This window comes from Xiphophorus couchianus, chromosome 14 (assembly GCF_001444195.1).
Source record: "Xiphophorus couchianus chromosome 14, X_couchianus-1.0, whole genome shotgun sequence".
Taxonomy (NCBI): Eukaryota; Metazoa; Chordata; class Actinopteri; order Cyprinodontiformes; family Poeciliidae; genus Xiphophorus; species Xiphophorus couchianus.
The window spans coordinates 16987900-17005006 of NC_040241.1; the positions used below are offsets into that span (position 1 = coordinate 16987900).

At 38.4% G+C, this 17107-nt stretch overlaps 2 protein-coding genes across 3 annotated transcripts in view; one reads left to right on the plus strand and one right to left on the minus strand.

The window, feature by feature from the left end:
• The window catches only part of LOC114158024 (leucine-rich repeat and fibronectin type-III domain-containing protein 4), a 52777-nt gene extending 46353 nt beyond the window's left edge, over positions 1-6424 (plus strand). Inside the window, exon 8 of the mRNA XM_028039333.1 lies at positions 3407-6424. Within this exon, the coding sequence (XP_027895134.1) occupies positions 3407-4694 (1288 nt within the window). The 3' untranslated portion in view covers positions 4695-6424. The remainder of the gene's footprint in view (positions 1-3406) is intronic.
• Positions 1-17107, minus strand: part of pcxb (pyruvate carboxylase b) — a 369757-nt gene that overhangs the window by 164119 nt on the left and 188531 nt on the right. The window lies entirely within an intron of this gene.

The following is a 17107-nucleotide window of genomic DNA, read 5'->3' on the forward strand; positions in this document are numbered from 1 at the left end:
CTGCATTTCCTCATTTAAAACACGCACATCTTTTCAAAGGCATCGTCTTGTCTTCATGTTTAGTTTTAAATGTCTGCTTTGATCCGGGAAGCTGATTTTCAGGTCAGTGTTTCCTCTTTGAAAGAAAAACGCGTCTCATCTTCTGAGGATTTCTTATGAGAGTTTGGTGTTTAGAGACTGGAGGTAGATATGCTTTCAGGAACATCAATACACTGCGAAACCAAATAATGAGCTTTACCCAGGGCTTCTCCAACAAAGACGTGGTTGAGTAAATTTGTGACTCTACAAAGAGGGAATCTATGGCAACATAAGAAATTTTGGTTTCTTTGAATTTGTTTTCAGAAAATATGACCCATTTTTTATAGCATGATTGAAAAGTTTTACTATAAATATACAACAGTTAATTCATGCTTTAAATATTGAAACAAAGAAAAATCAGAGGCCTGGCGGGCGTCCTGCAGCCTTCAGATGAGTCTCTTGATTTCTCACAGACAAATAGCTGAGAGGTTAGCAGGAGTTCAGGAGTTTGCAAAACCTGACAACATTCAGGTAATTCACTAAATTGTTTTCAGGTGTGTTGGTTCAGAGACATTTAAATGTTTAACCCTTCCAGACCAAAGTTATCGGCCAAATTTGCAATACCGTAATTTCGCCACACGTAGTGTTATCTGAAAAATTCCAACAGTTTCTGAAAGGGGAGACGTTGCGCTTTGCAGCCAATATCGGGTTATTACGGTAATTTCACCCCCACTGTAGGAGGGAGTGAAATTAATCTGAGTGGTACTTTTTCAAGAGATGGTAAATTGTAAAAAGAACTGTGCATTTAATGGCTAGATATTGAAAGTTCCAGTTGTTTGGATAAATGGCCAAATATATTTACTCAAGACATTTAAAGAACTTTGTACAATTAAAATAAGCAAAAATATCCGGATGGAGATTTGAAACTTAGATCATAAACGGTTAAAAGACACTGAAGAAGTGGAGTTTGATATCAAAGTTTTTGGACAATGGTGTCTGATTGAAGTCTGAAAATGCAAATATTCTCTTTAATTTTATTTTCTCAGACTGATCTAGAACTATAAATCCAGACTGATTAGAAACCCTGCCCGTCATGCTGTCCATTGAACTCTTAAAATAACATTGCACGTAGTGTAGTTTAATCTTTTATCAGTGTCATCTGTTTTTAGATAGAGGCCATTTTGGACTTAGTTTCTACCCTTTGTACCAGCTAAAAACATTTTCAGGTTTGAAGCCGTAGGAAAGATCGATATTCGTTCCAGAGCCTAAAATCCATGCATCTGCCCTGTAGCGAGCCTGAAAGTAGGCGCCTCTGATTTCCCAGCTACACTGCATTATTAAACATCAAATCCCATCATCCCATCAAGACCAACATAAATATGTATGAGAAGCGTCAATCAGGCCGGTTTCATTTGTAAAACTTGATTACATGAAGGTAATTACACCCAATTTAAAAGCGAAGGAAATCTGCTGCTGTCCTGTCTTTATTTTGAATGCATTTTAAATAGAGTTAGGATGGGGGTATTATAGGAGAAGCTCCCTGAGCGTCTGAGTCATCCAAAATGGCATTTACGGGATGTAACTCCAAGTCTGAGGAGAGACTTAATGGCTAGAAGCACATTATACAAAATAAGCTCTTTGATGTGGCAGGAGAAAGCCGAGAAAAATAGAGACAAAAGCAGAGGAGGAGGAAAAAAACACTTTTCCCACACAAGAGGGTTAAAGCTGCAGAGGACAAACTCAAACCAGCAACAACACGCTTGAGGTGGGCTTCAGTCTCCCACACATACTCATCAAAAAAACACATGCTTATTCTGCTCTTCTAAATACAAACAATAGACCAATTCCCATCCTGAAGCAAGCTAAATACAAATTATGCAAAGTGAGGGCCTTCTGTTCTTCATCCATTCAGTTCACCTTTCTTCCACTCGTTAGCTCCAGCACTTAAAACGAGGACGGGGTCAAACTCTTCTCTCTCTATAAACCCTTCACACTTGAACTCATGCAGACAAAATCTGCATTAATCACAGAGGAAGCTCCGTTTCTGGACATAACATTAACAGCACCGTGTGGACATTTGACCTACAGTCTTCCTTACCAATAATCTATCCTGCTGTACATGTCACAGACCTAAGACTGTACAATTGGAGCCCCATGTTTTTCATTTAACCATTTTTGAGGGATTCAAATATATTTGGGTTTCTGTTTGATCACCTGAGGATATTCTACTTGATTTTACAATCCTTTCTCTAAAAATCACCCCACTGCTCAGCTGTCTCTTTACGGAGGAGTATTGTTACATTGTTTAAGTGTAGAGCTAAAAGCAATTTAGCTAACCTCTCTCTAAAATACAAATCTTTCACTTAATCTTTTGTCTTATCTTAATTTCATTTTTATTTTTTTATTACATTGAAATTTAAATCAGTTTAATATATCTTTTCAATTTTTCTTCTGCATTCGCCAATTTCTTTCAATACACTTTTTTAAATCTAGAATTACATGCACTTTATGCATCTTGTCTTATAATTCTCATCTTGTCCATTATTTCTTAATTTAATATCTGTTTAAACTTAAATTATTTCAATTAGTTGTATTTTCATATTTAATCCTTCTCATACTTCTCTCCTTGAATTGTTTAAATTCCTTTTTACTAGTTTATAGTTTTCTTTATTTTTTTAGTTCTATTTTTTATTATTAGTTGTAATATTTTCTTCATTTTTTGTTCTATTTACTTTTAGTTGCAGTACTTAATATCTTCTTAATATTTTTGTTGTGATCATTTTTTTTAGTTCTATTATTTCTTTACTAGCTGTACTATTTCTTGTTTTAGTCATACTGCAATATTTTAGTCATATTTCTTATATTTTAGTTTTGTTATGAAACATTTTTCAGCTGTTAATTATTTTATCTAATTAAAAACAGTATGGGGATCATTATGCGTGTTTTGTGAAAAAAAAATAGGTATTTCAAAAATATATTTTGTAGTTTAATATGCATCAATATTTTCTAGCTCCTGAAAATCAGATAAAAAAACAAAAATCTACTTGGACATTACGGCTCAAACACATAATATCGACTTCACACAGAGATTTTAATATGATTGCCAACACCTATAGGCATCAACTACTCTCCAAATGAGCAGGTTTTTTTCCTTTATATCCCCTTGTGCATTCGCCAAGAAAAACCTCATTTTCTGTTCCATTGCTAATAACAGAACCAATCTTTTGCTCTTTTTACACCGCCTTTTATTTTGTTGCTCTAATATTCAACCTCATTACGTTTTTCACAGTAAGCTGAATATTTAGGTCCCAATACGAGCGACTGAATATATTTTACATCTCAATATGTCTGAAGTAACAAAGCTTTTCTTTCTGAAATCTCTCCACAGGATCCTCCCATCAACCAGCGACCGCTTCCTGCTGAAGAACCTGGTTTCTGGGGTGGACTACAACCTGTGTGTGCTGGCCATTTTTGACGACACAATCACCTCACTGGCTGCAACAAAAGTACTGGGGTGCACCTCCTTCTCCACCAAGGATGTTTACCCGGCGTGCCGCTCGCTCCAAGCCCACTTCTTGGGTGGGACGCTCACCATACTGGTGGGCGGCGTCGTGGTGGTCACCCTACTCGTGTTTACCGTGGCGCTCATGGTCCGCCATCGGGTTTGCAACCACGGCGACCACATGTTCTGTCAAAACGGCAACACGGAGGCTGGAGGTGGGGCCTGCTGCCAGGGTGGAGTGGGCGGATGTGGGGACAAAGGGGGAAACGGGGGCGGGTGTTATCAGTCCAACGGCTCTGGAGACGTGATGATGGTGGTCCTTCCCAACGGCCTGCCCTCTAAGAGAGGAGGGGAGGCGGCGAAAGACAAGGACAAGGAGAAAGACGGAGCAGATTCCGCTTCCCCTCTGCCTCCCAAACTGCCCCCGAAGCCCCGGCCAAAGCCGAGAGTCAACCTGGAGCAGTTCCTGTCAGCGGGAGGGGTGGTTTCCACGACGACAGGGACGGGGAGCGAGATGGCCTTGGTGGTGAGGCAGAGGAAGGCACTGCTGCACAACCTAGAAAGTGAAAGAACTCCCCTCTACTACTCCCCCTCTCCTTCATCCACACTGCCCCGACAGTCTCGTTCCAGGGACCGCCCAAATCCGCGCCTGGAGCGAGAACTGACAAACCGAGCCAGCTTCTCTCTGGCTGCCCCCCTGAGAGACTCGGAGCTGCTGGACTGGAGAATCACACCCAGAGGCAGGGACAAATGGAACTCCTCGCAGGCTTATCAGAGCCCCGTCTCCCCTCTGAGCCCCGCCGGTGGGACAGTTGGCAAGCGGCGACACTCGCTCGACATGGGCTCCTCTGTTGCCTTAGCAACCGATGCGGCCGCAACTGTTGCCAGGCGCTACGGCGCCGTGAGCTGTGCCAAGCGTCTGAGCGTGATCTGGACGAGACGGAGCCAGTCCCTGCATGGGATGCTGGTGCAGTGCGCGTCGACGACGAGCGCCGCCTCGTCGATGACCAGCGACGAGGGCGAGAGCGTCGGGGGACTCGGAGGTCCCGATTTCAAACATGGATACATCCACGCCTATAACACCACCAACTCAAACTCAAACACTGGGAAAGCAAAAGAGAGGAGTAAGGAGAAGGAGAAAGGTGGTGAAGATCTGGAAGAAAGCGTGGTGTAGTCTGGAAAAGGCAGAGCAGGAAAAAGTTAAAGACGGATAAAGGCTTAAGGCAGGACAGTGATTCAGGAAGGTGATTAGAGGTGAAATTAGAGGAGCGGAAAATTAGAGAGGTGGGATCAGAATGAAGGAGAAGAGTCAGACTGAGTCACAGCCAATTTATTGCCCAGCAAGAAGTCCAGGAAATTACATAGAAGATGGGAAGGAAAAATTTTAATTAAATACTTTGGGTAAGATGAAAAGAGTAATAATCAAAAATCTAGACAAAAAGAGGGGCAAACAATATAAGAAGTATGCGGCCGCAAAGAAATCTAATCATGAATCATAAAAAAAGCATCAGAATAAAGGTTATGTGGCAGAGTCAGGGTGAGCAAAGCTTACGGCAACAAAGCTGCGGTTCTCCAGAGTCCACCCACCCACCAACTCAACAAGCACCATCAAGTGGATTTAAACTGCATCAAAAACAATACGGCTGCTTCTGGAGGCTGCTGCGTTATTTTGGCTCTCACTTCCAACACAGACCACCTTTCTGAGACGCCTTTTCCCACAATAAAAATAAAACAAAATAACTAAAAGAAGCACCGACTGTGAAAGATGTGTCCGGGTGAGGATTATTAGGCCGTGTGCGCCTCTGGATTATGGGAGTATAAATACAGAGCCTGGTGAAATGGACATGATCAATCGATATGGGGGTGGAAAAGAGAGGCAGTGGGACCACAGATGCTAAAAGAAAAGTATTGGGATCACAAGTCAATATGGATTACAAAATGGAGGAGACGCGGGCCTGATGGAACATGTGAGTGTCCATTTCTGAAAGAAGATCATGCTGCATGTTGGATAATGGAAAGAAAGGAATCATGGTAATGGGTGCATAAGTGTTGGTGGAACAGACTGGATGTGTATTTGCAGACAGGGTCAATCCAGTAACACACCATCAGTTTATAAAAAACAGGAAAAAAAAGAAGAACAACACGTTTAGTGCTTTCTCGGCATGCTGGAGAAAGCAGGAATTTGCACAATTATGATAAGAGGTGTCCTATCCAAACTGAAGTGCAACGTTTAAAGTTCAAATGGATACTTTCAGCACCGTAGCATTGTCAGAGAGCACAAACTGGTGGAAAAAAAATCTAATTTTCAAACTCATTTTGTGTGACTTTTAGACTTATTTGTGCCACAAGGGTTCAAAGTTTAAAACCAAACTGATGAATGTTGAAAAGGAGCCAGAAAAATAATTACAGAATCACTAACATTCACGGAAAGACTCACTTGAGACTCTTAAATGCTTTCAAAATAAATAAAAAAAATAATAAAAATCAAGAGAAAACATGAAAGTACAAAATATATATATATGGCATATATATATAAAAATGTTACTTGTTGCACCGTGTGTTTCTGTTTTTCTGAGGAATGATGTTAGGAGCAGAATTTGAAGTGTGTGATTTATTTTTGTTCCTTTTAACATCAATAATTCATGATTAGAACAAAAAACGTTAATACTTGACGAATAGTAAAGCTCAAGAGGAAAATAAATAAGCACAGAACAAAAACTGGAAAACGCGTACATCCCAGTACACGGCCTCAAACTGATGCCTATAAAAACAGAGCCAGTTAGATTTATAATGTTGACTTTTACTCAACAATGTTTTTTTTTTCTGTTTTATTATTTCATTTTTGCCAAAGTCAATATTGTTCTCTGGACTTGATATAAATAAAAAGTACATGTATGGAAAAGATGTGAGTAAATTTCTACTTTCTACACAGAATGTGCTTTTTTAAAATCAAATGTATCATTGTGTAATAATATCCTGTAGTGTCACAGAAAGACGATATTAAGCTCTCATGTTAGGTTATACAACTTGAGTGGCTTCAGTGCTGAAGCATTGGAAGGTGCTTGAAACTGTTCCCACATCATTACATCTGTACATAAGGCCAACATTTGATCCATTCTTTCTTAAATTACAGAGATCGAATTGTAGTCTTTATATTATCATTAGTAAGTTAGAAAAGCTGTTTTTAAAAGCTGTTTCAAAGCAACAATGTTTATGAACAAAGCAAATAGTACTTATGTACACCATACAAACTGGATTAATTTATACCGTCTAGTGACACTAAAAAAAAGGTTTATGAACAGAAAAAACAAAACAGCATTTACAAATTCAGCTGTAAAATTACATCTAGAACAATATTATAGCTATAAGTTTACAAATCTAGAACAAACTTACAAAGTACCATCTGCTTAACAATCCTGAACAAGAATCAAACATGGAGAACCAACATTTTGCTTTATATTGTACAAATCTGGAAGTCAACCCGGAAAAACTGGAACCGACATTTGGTTGTGATTCCAAATGCAACTAAATGCAACTAAGGAAATGGTTGTGGTACTATGCAATGTCTTTCCTCCATCACTTGCTGTGATTCAGGGCCAATCCACTTCTATACATATCTGATGGGTGGACAACAGACATTTAAGGCCGATGACGACCATGTTACGACTACAGGTGGCCACTGCAAAGAAGATATTTATGGAAGGGGATTTGTTTACATTTATGAGAAGCAAACACCAAATGTGACGGCTTCTCCTCCTCTCCAAAGCAGCCACGCTGGTTTTCGAGGGTAGCCAAAACAACTAAAAGATCTTGCTGCAAACCAGATAAGAACCTATTTTGAGGCTGGAGGGATTATTGTGAAGGAGACAGAAAATGTGTCTTCTTACCAAAAACAACAAAAAAGAAAATATATGGGAACCATATTTGGTAATATTTTTTGGTTTGTTTTTTATGCTTTCCTTGGGTTATTATTTACTTTGGTTGTATTTTCTAATTTTTATTTTTTCTATATTCTTTCTGTGGACTTTACTATTTGTTGGGACCCTCAAGCCAAGCATTGACAGCATAGCTTTAAATTTAATTACAACTGGTAAACGTATTTACCAGTTTAAAATAAAGTTTTAAACTAATAAAATCTGTAATTTTATTACAGATTTTAATTATTTAATTATTACAGAAAGTTAATAATTATTATAATAGTTATAATAATGAACATAGCATATTAATCAATATGTACTTATATAATATATAATTACTATAATTAGTAATATAGTAGTTTTTAATAATAAGCTATATATAATTACATAATAATTAAACAGGGGCTCCTGTCATGCTTTACTAACTGTTGCTCAGAGCTTTTCACTGGCAGAGCAAATTTATTCCTAAAAGATACGTTTATAGTTTATGCATTTAAAGCTGGAGAGCGGACCAATCACACAGCTGGCGCCTCTGCGCGTTTCAGCCTGTGCTGCTGCTGAACGAGCTATGAAACTTGCCTCAGCGCGGATCGCGCGCTCCTCCTTTCACTCAAACTGGACACAGGCTGACCTCTATGGACATTTACATCAACACCCTGTAAATGGGGATACTTCTTTGGAGAAGCCTACTCTACATCAAGGTAAGAGTTTTAAACAAACCACGTTAGCTCTGGTTGCGCAGCTCTATGCGAACTCGTAGTCATCACGCTGGGTTTATATTGTTTTTTTGTGGTATTTTTGTGGTAACACTCCAGTTACACAAAGCACCAAATCATATCAAATGCTTTGTCCACGTAGCCAGAGTTAATGAGTGCAGCTGCGTGGAGATCTGAAAAACTCGTCCCGTAAACTTGAGCAACAGTTTCTATGAATATTGTTCTTTCAACTTCTACAAAGAAAACGTGCCTTAAAATTGTACATTTAAATATGAATCAATTTAAAGTCTTATTTTATCTATTCTGAAAGCATTAAATTAAATTCAGCAGCATTGATACTCTCAAACAAATGTTACATTTATTTGAGCAGTTCTAACCTTCTGTGTTCTTTGCTAAAATATTAGCACTTAAATTGAATTAAACAGAAGTGCAAATAATTGATATCCATTTTAATTGTATTTTTTGAATTGTTGTAGTTGTGGGCTTAGATAGCATTTCACTGGTGATGTTTTTCCGTAACATATAATTAGTTCAATTTTTACTTTTCCTGTCTACGTAACATCTTTTAATACAAAAACACAGTGGACCACCGGATGACTGCCTCGGCGCCCGATAAGCAGGTTTTCTGGGGGAAACCCTTGACAATATCATTATAATGATAATTATCGTCATATTAATAAATATACTTATTAATATTCATATTTTAATTATTTGTATTAATAATAGAAGTAGTAACATTACGTAGCTAGAAAATTTAAATGGGGGTCTTCCAAAGTGTGCCCGTTGTCTCGAACCTGGGATTCTGATGCTAAATATTAGTATCAATGTTGAGCTTAGCTAAAATGTAGCCTGTGGAGAATCACAAGCATGTTGACTAGTATGGACTTACTCTATTCGGTTTGTTAAAATTAGTGTATAAGCAGTGCACTGCTTATGTTTGTGCTAATGTTAATTCTTATGTATTGTGTGCCATCCTTTTATTTCACTAACTTGAAAGAAAAATATATCTAACATGCTTATTTTAGGGAAAAGGATAATATTAGCGTAATGCCTGAGAGAAATAATGAGGCTTTTATTTAGAAATTTTCAGTAAGTGTCATTTTAAAAGGCCTCACTAATCCCATGTTGGGTTAAACCAGTATATAAAGCCCAAAACAGCAATTAACTGATGTGAAAAATGTGAAAGGCTTTTATTTTGTTGGGCATGTGTTAGACTTAGACTTAGACTGACTTTATTGTCATTTTGCATGCACAGGGTGTATACAGAACAAAATTTCGTTGCATACGGCTCAGGACAGTGTTTTGAGCTTCCAATGTTGTGAGGTTACTCCAGAATAAAATAAAATACAGTATAAAATATGAATATAAATCTAAATATAAAATATAAAATATTTTGCTCTTATTTCAACAGTCCGATATGGTCGTCAGTTTAGGGGCGTCAAGTTTCATGAGTCACATGGAACTTACTTCCTTTGCTCGTCTGCCATCTTGTCTGTAGTAACTGTTCCGCCATGTCTGTAGTTCTAACCTTCAGCTCCTTCGTGTTCTGTTGCTATGGTAACTAATCCTCTCTGCCAACTGCCACAGTTGTGTGAATGAGACACACAGGAGGAAACAGAATTCTGTTTCGAGCCTAACCGACACAAAACAGTGTTGGTTAGAATTTGTTTTGATTTTGGCCCGTTTTTTTTTTTTTTTTGCTAATTACATTGCCATGGTTAATCGAAATGCCAAGAGAAGCAACAGTCCGCATGCCGAGATTGAGCCACGCATTTTGATATATACATTGTGGGCAGGCACGCAGCGGTACGAGCATTGCACTGTTCTTCTATACATTGCTATGGCAAGCCCCAATAATGCTCAATATCAGCTGTACTGAAATATAAGCAGTAAAGGCTAACAGGACAGCCGGCTGTGATTCTGGTGCTTAGTTATTTCAAAGCACATCTGCTGGTTTCAGAATACGACATGATTTGTTAAGAGATCCTTTAACTGTTACCTGCAGCTGAATTTAATGCTGATCTAGGGAGAAAGCAAGACATGAGCTCGGAGCAACCTGCAACTGAGCAACGCTAATTTAACTTCAAAACATGTAATTTAGCACGACACCACCAGCAATTAGGAGAAACCAAAATAATTATCCGCCTAATCTATCTAGATGTGAGTTTTTGGAGGAGTAATGCTGCATCTTAGCAGGTTTGGAAAGCTCCAGAGACTTTCCAGAACCACAACTGAAATATTATCCAACCTCACTTGGTTCACGTGGGACGGTGCAGGAATATTTCTACCACATTCTGCATTGGACACTCCTGCAGCGATGAGAAATTAATCTGCTTCATGTCAAACTCCAGCCTATGACTATTATGGCATTTTATGCCACAAAGCCTTTTGATAAAGCGCCAAAATATTTCTTGTTTACTGAAGGCATTGCTGCTAAAAAGCAATCTATTTGCAGTTGAACTCAAATACTTATTCAAGGATAGAGTTAACCGCGAAACCTTAAAGCTGTTTATGTGGGAGCATAAAGTAAAAAAAAATGCTGACAGAGTCACAAAATGCAAAAAAGCAAACAATAGAAAACATGTACAATGTACTGATGTTAAAGCTGGCCTCCGATTAATAGATTACCATTTAAAATTTAAAATCTAAAACACTAATTCTGGTTAAACCTGAACTGAATTATTTCGCATTGCTTCCAGACTCCTTGAAATAATGTATTAGGGGCATAATGCTCAAACTCCAGGACATGATATTGGGTTAACAGATCAATATTTTATTAAAGCGTTGGGAAAAATTAAGAGTTGGAGCTGCAGGATTTTTTAACACATAACGGCAACATCACTAATAAATATCACCAATCATTTTCATTGATGCTGATTGGCTTAACAGTCAAGAGTGGAAAGAAGGAAGATGTAGATGTTATTTCCTGTAGTAGAGCTAAGATGCGTGTTAATAAATATTAAAGGATCTTTGGTGTCTGAACTGCTAAACTAAGTAGCTCTAGGCGTTTTTGGACAGGAGCATTTACTCATGTGTTTGGAGATTTTAACTAATCTCATAACGCTTTGTTCTCGTCAACCCAACATCATATCAAATGTTAAACTACAGCAGCACTCCATCTATTTAGCCCTCAAGATGCAAACACAACACAGTTGTACTCAATCAGAATTTCCTGCTCCTCTTTTCCCGTTGTGTTAAATATGTCAGAGTTAGCAGTAAGATTTCTCACCAGCTCTGATCTCTAAATCCAATATGGCAGCATCACAGATAAACTTTCCCACCTATCCATCATTGGTACTTGTACTGCTGATGTTGGCTAGACTTGACAATGAACAAATTCAAGTAGTTTTCCATTTTGTGAAGATCTATTGTTTGAGGTGAATGGGACATAAAGAGTGACGGTGGAAACACATGAGATTGACGCATTTCAAGACAGAACAAAAAAAAGAGAAACTGAAGCGTCGTCCTTGTGTTTAGCTTTACTAACAGTGGCTGTACACTGGGCACCATTTTGGTCACGCAAGCACTCTGATGATCAAACTGACCACCAAGGACTCAGATGAGACGGATAAGAGTGTGTGTGTTTGAGAAGTGGAGGATAATGTGTGAAATATTTCCAATTACCCTTGAGCTTTAGAGCCGTGGCACCACCCGAGTGGTAGACAGCTCTCTAAATGTGAGACCATCAGCAGTGACAGGGGAAATAAAGGAGAAAGAAGCAGCAGTCTACAGTGAGTGTGTGCGTGCATACGAGTGTGTGCCCTGACATCAGGTTAGAGGGCAATTTGATTTCAAACTCATAAGTGGCCCTATTAAAAGCAAGTCTGAGTGTGCATTGCAGCCACCTTTGAGAGGGAGCCTGTGTGCTCTTGTCTGTATCTGTGCCCTTCTGTGTGTGACCGGCAGGAACAACACAGAGCTCAGCTCCTTCCCGTCCCTCCAGGCCAAACCCTGGCCTAATTTCTGTAATTAAAAAAACTGCTGAGTAACGTGCAAGCGCTCAACAGCTCTGACCATGTGTGTGTAATTGCACTGTGTGTGCATGTTTCCGTCTGCGTGCATCTCTGGAGGCTGAGCCCGCCTGCAGCCAAACTCTCAGACAAGCAGTTATGATCAAGGTATGATGCATTTCCCCACAGTGTGCAGAGCAACTGCTGAATCGAGACATTGATTGTGTAGGGGTGGCTTTAACTCAGGATGCAGGTTGCTTAGTCTTTTATAAAGGAGAGAGAGGTCGTCGCTTCAGTTCACAGATTAAATGTTGATGTACAAGTGTTCGAGATGTCAAATCCCTCTACCGCTACGCAGGGATTTTTCTGCAATTTGTATAGGATAATGAATATTTCAGCACAAAACATTCATCTACAATGTCCTTAAATCACAAGACAACAACCAAAGTATTTCTGTGAAGGGAATCTCTGGTAACCGGGACGTTTTGGAGTGATTTCATAAACAGATTTAAATTCCCAAAGTAGACTTTGAACTCCTTTTGAGGAATACAGGTCCAGCAGAGACGTTGTTCCTCCTCTAAACTGTTCAGTTTGAGATGTTTAGACAAAATATGGGTGAACCATTTGTACTTAAGTATTAAATACCATGTTCTGTTGGTATCGTCTCCGTCATTGGACATTGAGCCACAGCAATTCAGCATTACATTACAGGCCTGGAAAAAAAGAAGAGCCCACTGAACTGAACCCCATTGAAAACCTCCCGGTTATTCCACCAAATATTGATTCCTGAGTTAAAACATTAGTATTGCTGTTTCTAAATGGATATAAACTCGTTTTCTTTGCATTATTTAAGGTCTGAAAGCTCTGCATCTTTTTAGTTATTTTAATTTTCTCATTTTCTGCAAATAAATACTAAATTTTTGTTTTTGATTTCTGAGACATGTCAGTAGTTCATTGAATAAAAGAACTATGTTAATTTTACTCAAACATATACCTATTAAAAAAAAATCATAGAAACTGATCATTTTACAGTCTTACTATGTTCCAGAGCTTTATATATTTTATATAATGACAGAGTACTCCATGAAACTCGCGCAGAACCAAACTGGGTTCTGCATCAATTAGAGTGAAATTCACTCTACATATTGTAATAAAAGTACATTCAGTCTGGCTGCTGATCCTCCTTGGTAGCAGTGGCTGATGGATGTGGTCAGTTAGCAGGTCCAGGTAGCTCAGAATATAATCCATCCATTCCAGTGTGTCCTGGTTCTCTTCATGAACTGGTCTCTTGTTTATTTGTTTTTCTTCTGTTACCCAGTTATCAGGAAGTTTGAGGTTCACTTCAAATGTCTCAGGAGGTTTTCTGCAACTGAGCAGAGCAGAAGAAATCTCCACTTCCTGAATAGTTAATAAATGTTGCAACTTTTGTTCCCAATCAAACCAAATCAAACCACTTATTTAACTTTTTCACTCTTAAATTATATGCAAGTCTTAAATTATACATGTATGTAGTTTTTCAAACTCCTACTTAATTTTCACATCCGCTTTGTGGTTTCTGTTGTTTTTGTACATGTTAAGCCAGAGAATCAAGTACATTTTTACAATTGTTTAATTATAGAAAACTGTACTTTCTTTTCAACCATGTCTGCATGCTTTTCTTAATACAAATATGAAACTAATTTACCCAACAAAACATCAGCCGTTCATCGAGATCTGAACAAAACAGTTTGCCAGAACTAGAACCTAGACATTAATCAGCATGTTATGAGTTTCTTTTTATTCTCTTCACAATTACAGTTAACAAGGCTGCAGAAAAATAAGTCCTGAAATGATAAATACAGACTGTCAGCAGGGGGAGGTTGATGGTCATTAACATTACCTTACATTCAGGTCTGCGGAGGCTATGAAAGGATGTTAATGCACTAATTCAGAGTATTCGCAACCTATTACCTGTATGTATCAGAACTGTGGAATAAAAGGCACAAAAGAGGTTGTTTTTAATGTAATTATAAATGATATGCTGTGGGCATTGCCTAATAACTGTTGGTGAACTTCTGACAAAGAGGACTGGAAGTTTAGAGGACGGAAGCAAAAAAAAAAGAAACATGTTTCCTAATAAGAACTAATAAAAAGTGAACTTGTGCTGAATTTTGATAAATATCAGGAGCATGGACTTAAAACAGCCCGACACGCTCGGCTGCTGGGAGTTTCATTACAGCAAAGCAGCGTGGGTAATTTGACTATGACATGCACCTTTAAAGGAACCAGTGAGCTGCAATGAAAGAGACAGACGGCGGGCGAGACGACGAGGAAAACAAAACGGGGGTGGAGGAAATCTGTGTCCAAACTATAAAGATGTTGGAATGATATAAGACTGAGCTTCCTGCAAGGCGTTACCTTCATGCATCGCTTGTTTGCTCTCCCTCGCTCCTTTCCTGCACGCACTAATTTAGCTTTCTAATTTTCTCTGCTTCACCTTCAACGACTTCTGAGTCAGTCTTTTGTTCGCTGAATTTGTTCCTCATCTTGGCTACTTTCTGACCTCTGTGCTCTCTTGCTCTGCTTTGGATCTTTTGTTTCGCTGCTTCTTTTTAGACATTCAATTTTGCTCTCCGGACCAAAAAAAAAAATTCTTCAAACCTCTGTCATCCAGTCCGAGTGTTCAAATTTTAATAATCTCTTAGTGGCAAGCCTTCAACCTGCAAGAACCGTCTCAGTGCTGCACAGCTGCCTCAAAAACTTTCACATCCACTCATTCCTTATACATTCCATCAAGCTATAATATACCAGTGAAGTTCATATCCAATTTATTACAGTCAATTCTCCCCATTTTAATCCTGATTTATTGAAATTTTCTTTTTATTTCCACACCAAAAGACACTGCATTTGAAGTACAGCTGTTTAAATCTCCACCACTGGCTATAAAACCCCTTTAATAGGCAAAGAGCCTTGAAACCTGCAGAAAAACTAACATTTGGCCAACATGGATAGATAATAAGGAGCATTTTAAATACGAAACCCCACTGCAAAACATAGTGGCGGTAGAATCATCCTACAGGAATAATTTTCTTCTGCAACGGCAGGGCAGTTGGTCAGAGTTGAAAGGAAGATTTATAGTCAAATAGAGGCTAAAAGTTGAAGCAACAAAATTGATACTGTGATTGATATAGAGTCAAAGTTACAATGATTTAGATGAAAACCAAATTTATTTATTTGATACAAAAGTCAAAACTAAAATCCAGTTGGGAATCTGCAGCAATACTTGAAAATAAGCTTCACAATTTATGCGTCAAAATAACAAGCAAAGTTTCTTCCAGTTCCTGTCTTTTCACAGTCTCTGGTCAATGGAAGTAAAAGCATTGTAGAGTTTAGTGATGCACTAATCAATCGGCCAATTATTGAAATCTACCAATTTTCCATTGATTGGCAAATCAAATTGTGGAAAATGGAGCAAAACAAACTCAAAAAACTCAAACATGCACCTTTTCTTTGCTACACGGTTAGCAGTTTATCGGTGCTGGGCACATTCCCACTAATCTGCTAATGTGCTAATAGTGAAGCTAATTTTTCATTTAGCGCTTGAGTCAATTTTGAAAACGTTTAGCACAATTAGCCATGTTATTTTTTCCCCATCATGTTGCACTATTTTAAATGATTACTAACTTTTTACTAGTTTTTAGATGTACTCTTTAAAAAGCCTATTGACAAGTGCTGCCAATTAGCTTTTGCTGTAAGCACTTTGATGCATCCCTATCAAACTTAAATTAAATTCAAGTGCACTTCTTTATATGGCTGTTTTATTCAGTACCCAGAATGCATTGCTGTAGAACTACAGTCTGTATTTCTACACAGGAGAGGTTAAAATTGATTAATATCCTGCGTGCTTTCTGACTGAAACCCTGCTGTGGTCAATTAGACACAAATTAGCAACAAAGTTATAAATACTCAATAACTATAAAACTAAAACAACAAATCTGACCCCACTGAGGGAAACATGATATACGTGTTGCGTCATTGAAACACGGTTGCTATCAACATGGCTGAAGTTAGCGCTTTAGCATTAGCCTAACTGCTATTTACAGTTAGTGCTTTAGGGTTAGCTCAACTTGAACTTTTTAGATAGCACTACAGTTTGCAAAAATCTGAAAAAACTGAGGCCGTAAGATTTTATTCATAACTGAGTAATAACCAATTCCTTTAATATCTGTTGGATTCAATTCCACCATATTCATCAGGAACCTTGTAGCTTTTATTGATGATTTTTGGCAATTTATTTAAATAAAACAAAAAACCTGGATGAGTAAAATAAGTTCTTGCAGTTGAAAACAAAAACAGGATCAGCAGGTCAAAATTGGAAATCGGCTGTCAAGCCTGATCGGTGCATTTGAAGGATTAACCGTAGGGCCTCCACAAATTGACAGGGCATCTGATTGTTCAGGAGAATTAAATGAATTATTTGAGCTCTAAACAACAAAGCTGACACTTGAAGTTGAAGACACTTGAGAGCTCGTGAGCAGGTCACTATTTGAGCTTAAATCCTATATTCCCTCCTCCATGGACCAAACAAAGCAGAGAAAAACGTGGGTCTGTCTGCAGTGCATCAACTCAGACATTTCCTCTCCATGACTACAAGGCAAAACACAATCAGGATTCATCGCACTTTTCCTCTCAATGCACAAACACTGAATCAGTACATTATCCTGCACTGTTTGGATGAGTCTGGCTACAATGGAGCCACCTCAGACAGTTTGCTGCAAAATTTATTGTCTTTTTAGAGCCCGTAAGCGCCTTCTTCTCCAGAAAGCACCTTTTAGTGCTTTTAGTGAAAAATGTAGCAGCTTCAGGCTTACTGTCCCTACAGTGGGGACGGTAAAGGAAGAGCTTGTGCTGATGCTTTACCTTTACTATTCAGGCACACTCTAAAAACCTGTGTGAATAGTGTAAGCTGGGAACAAGAAGTTGTCCTAACCCTACGCAATAATGTGAAGTTAAATGTAACTAGAT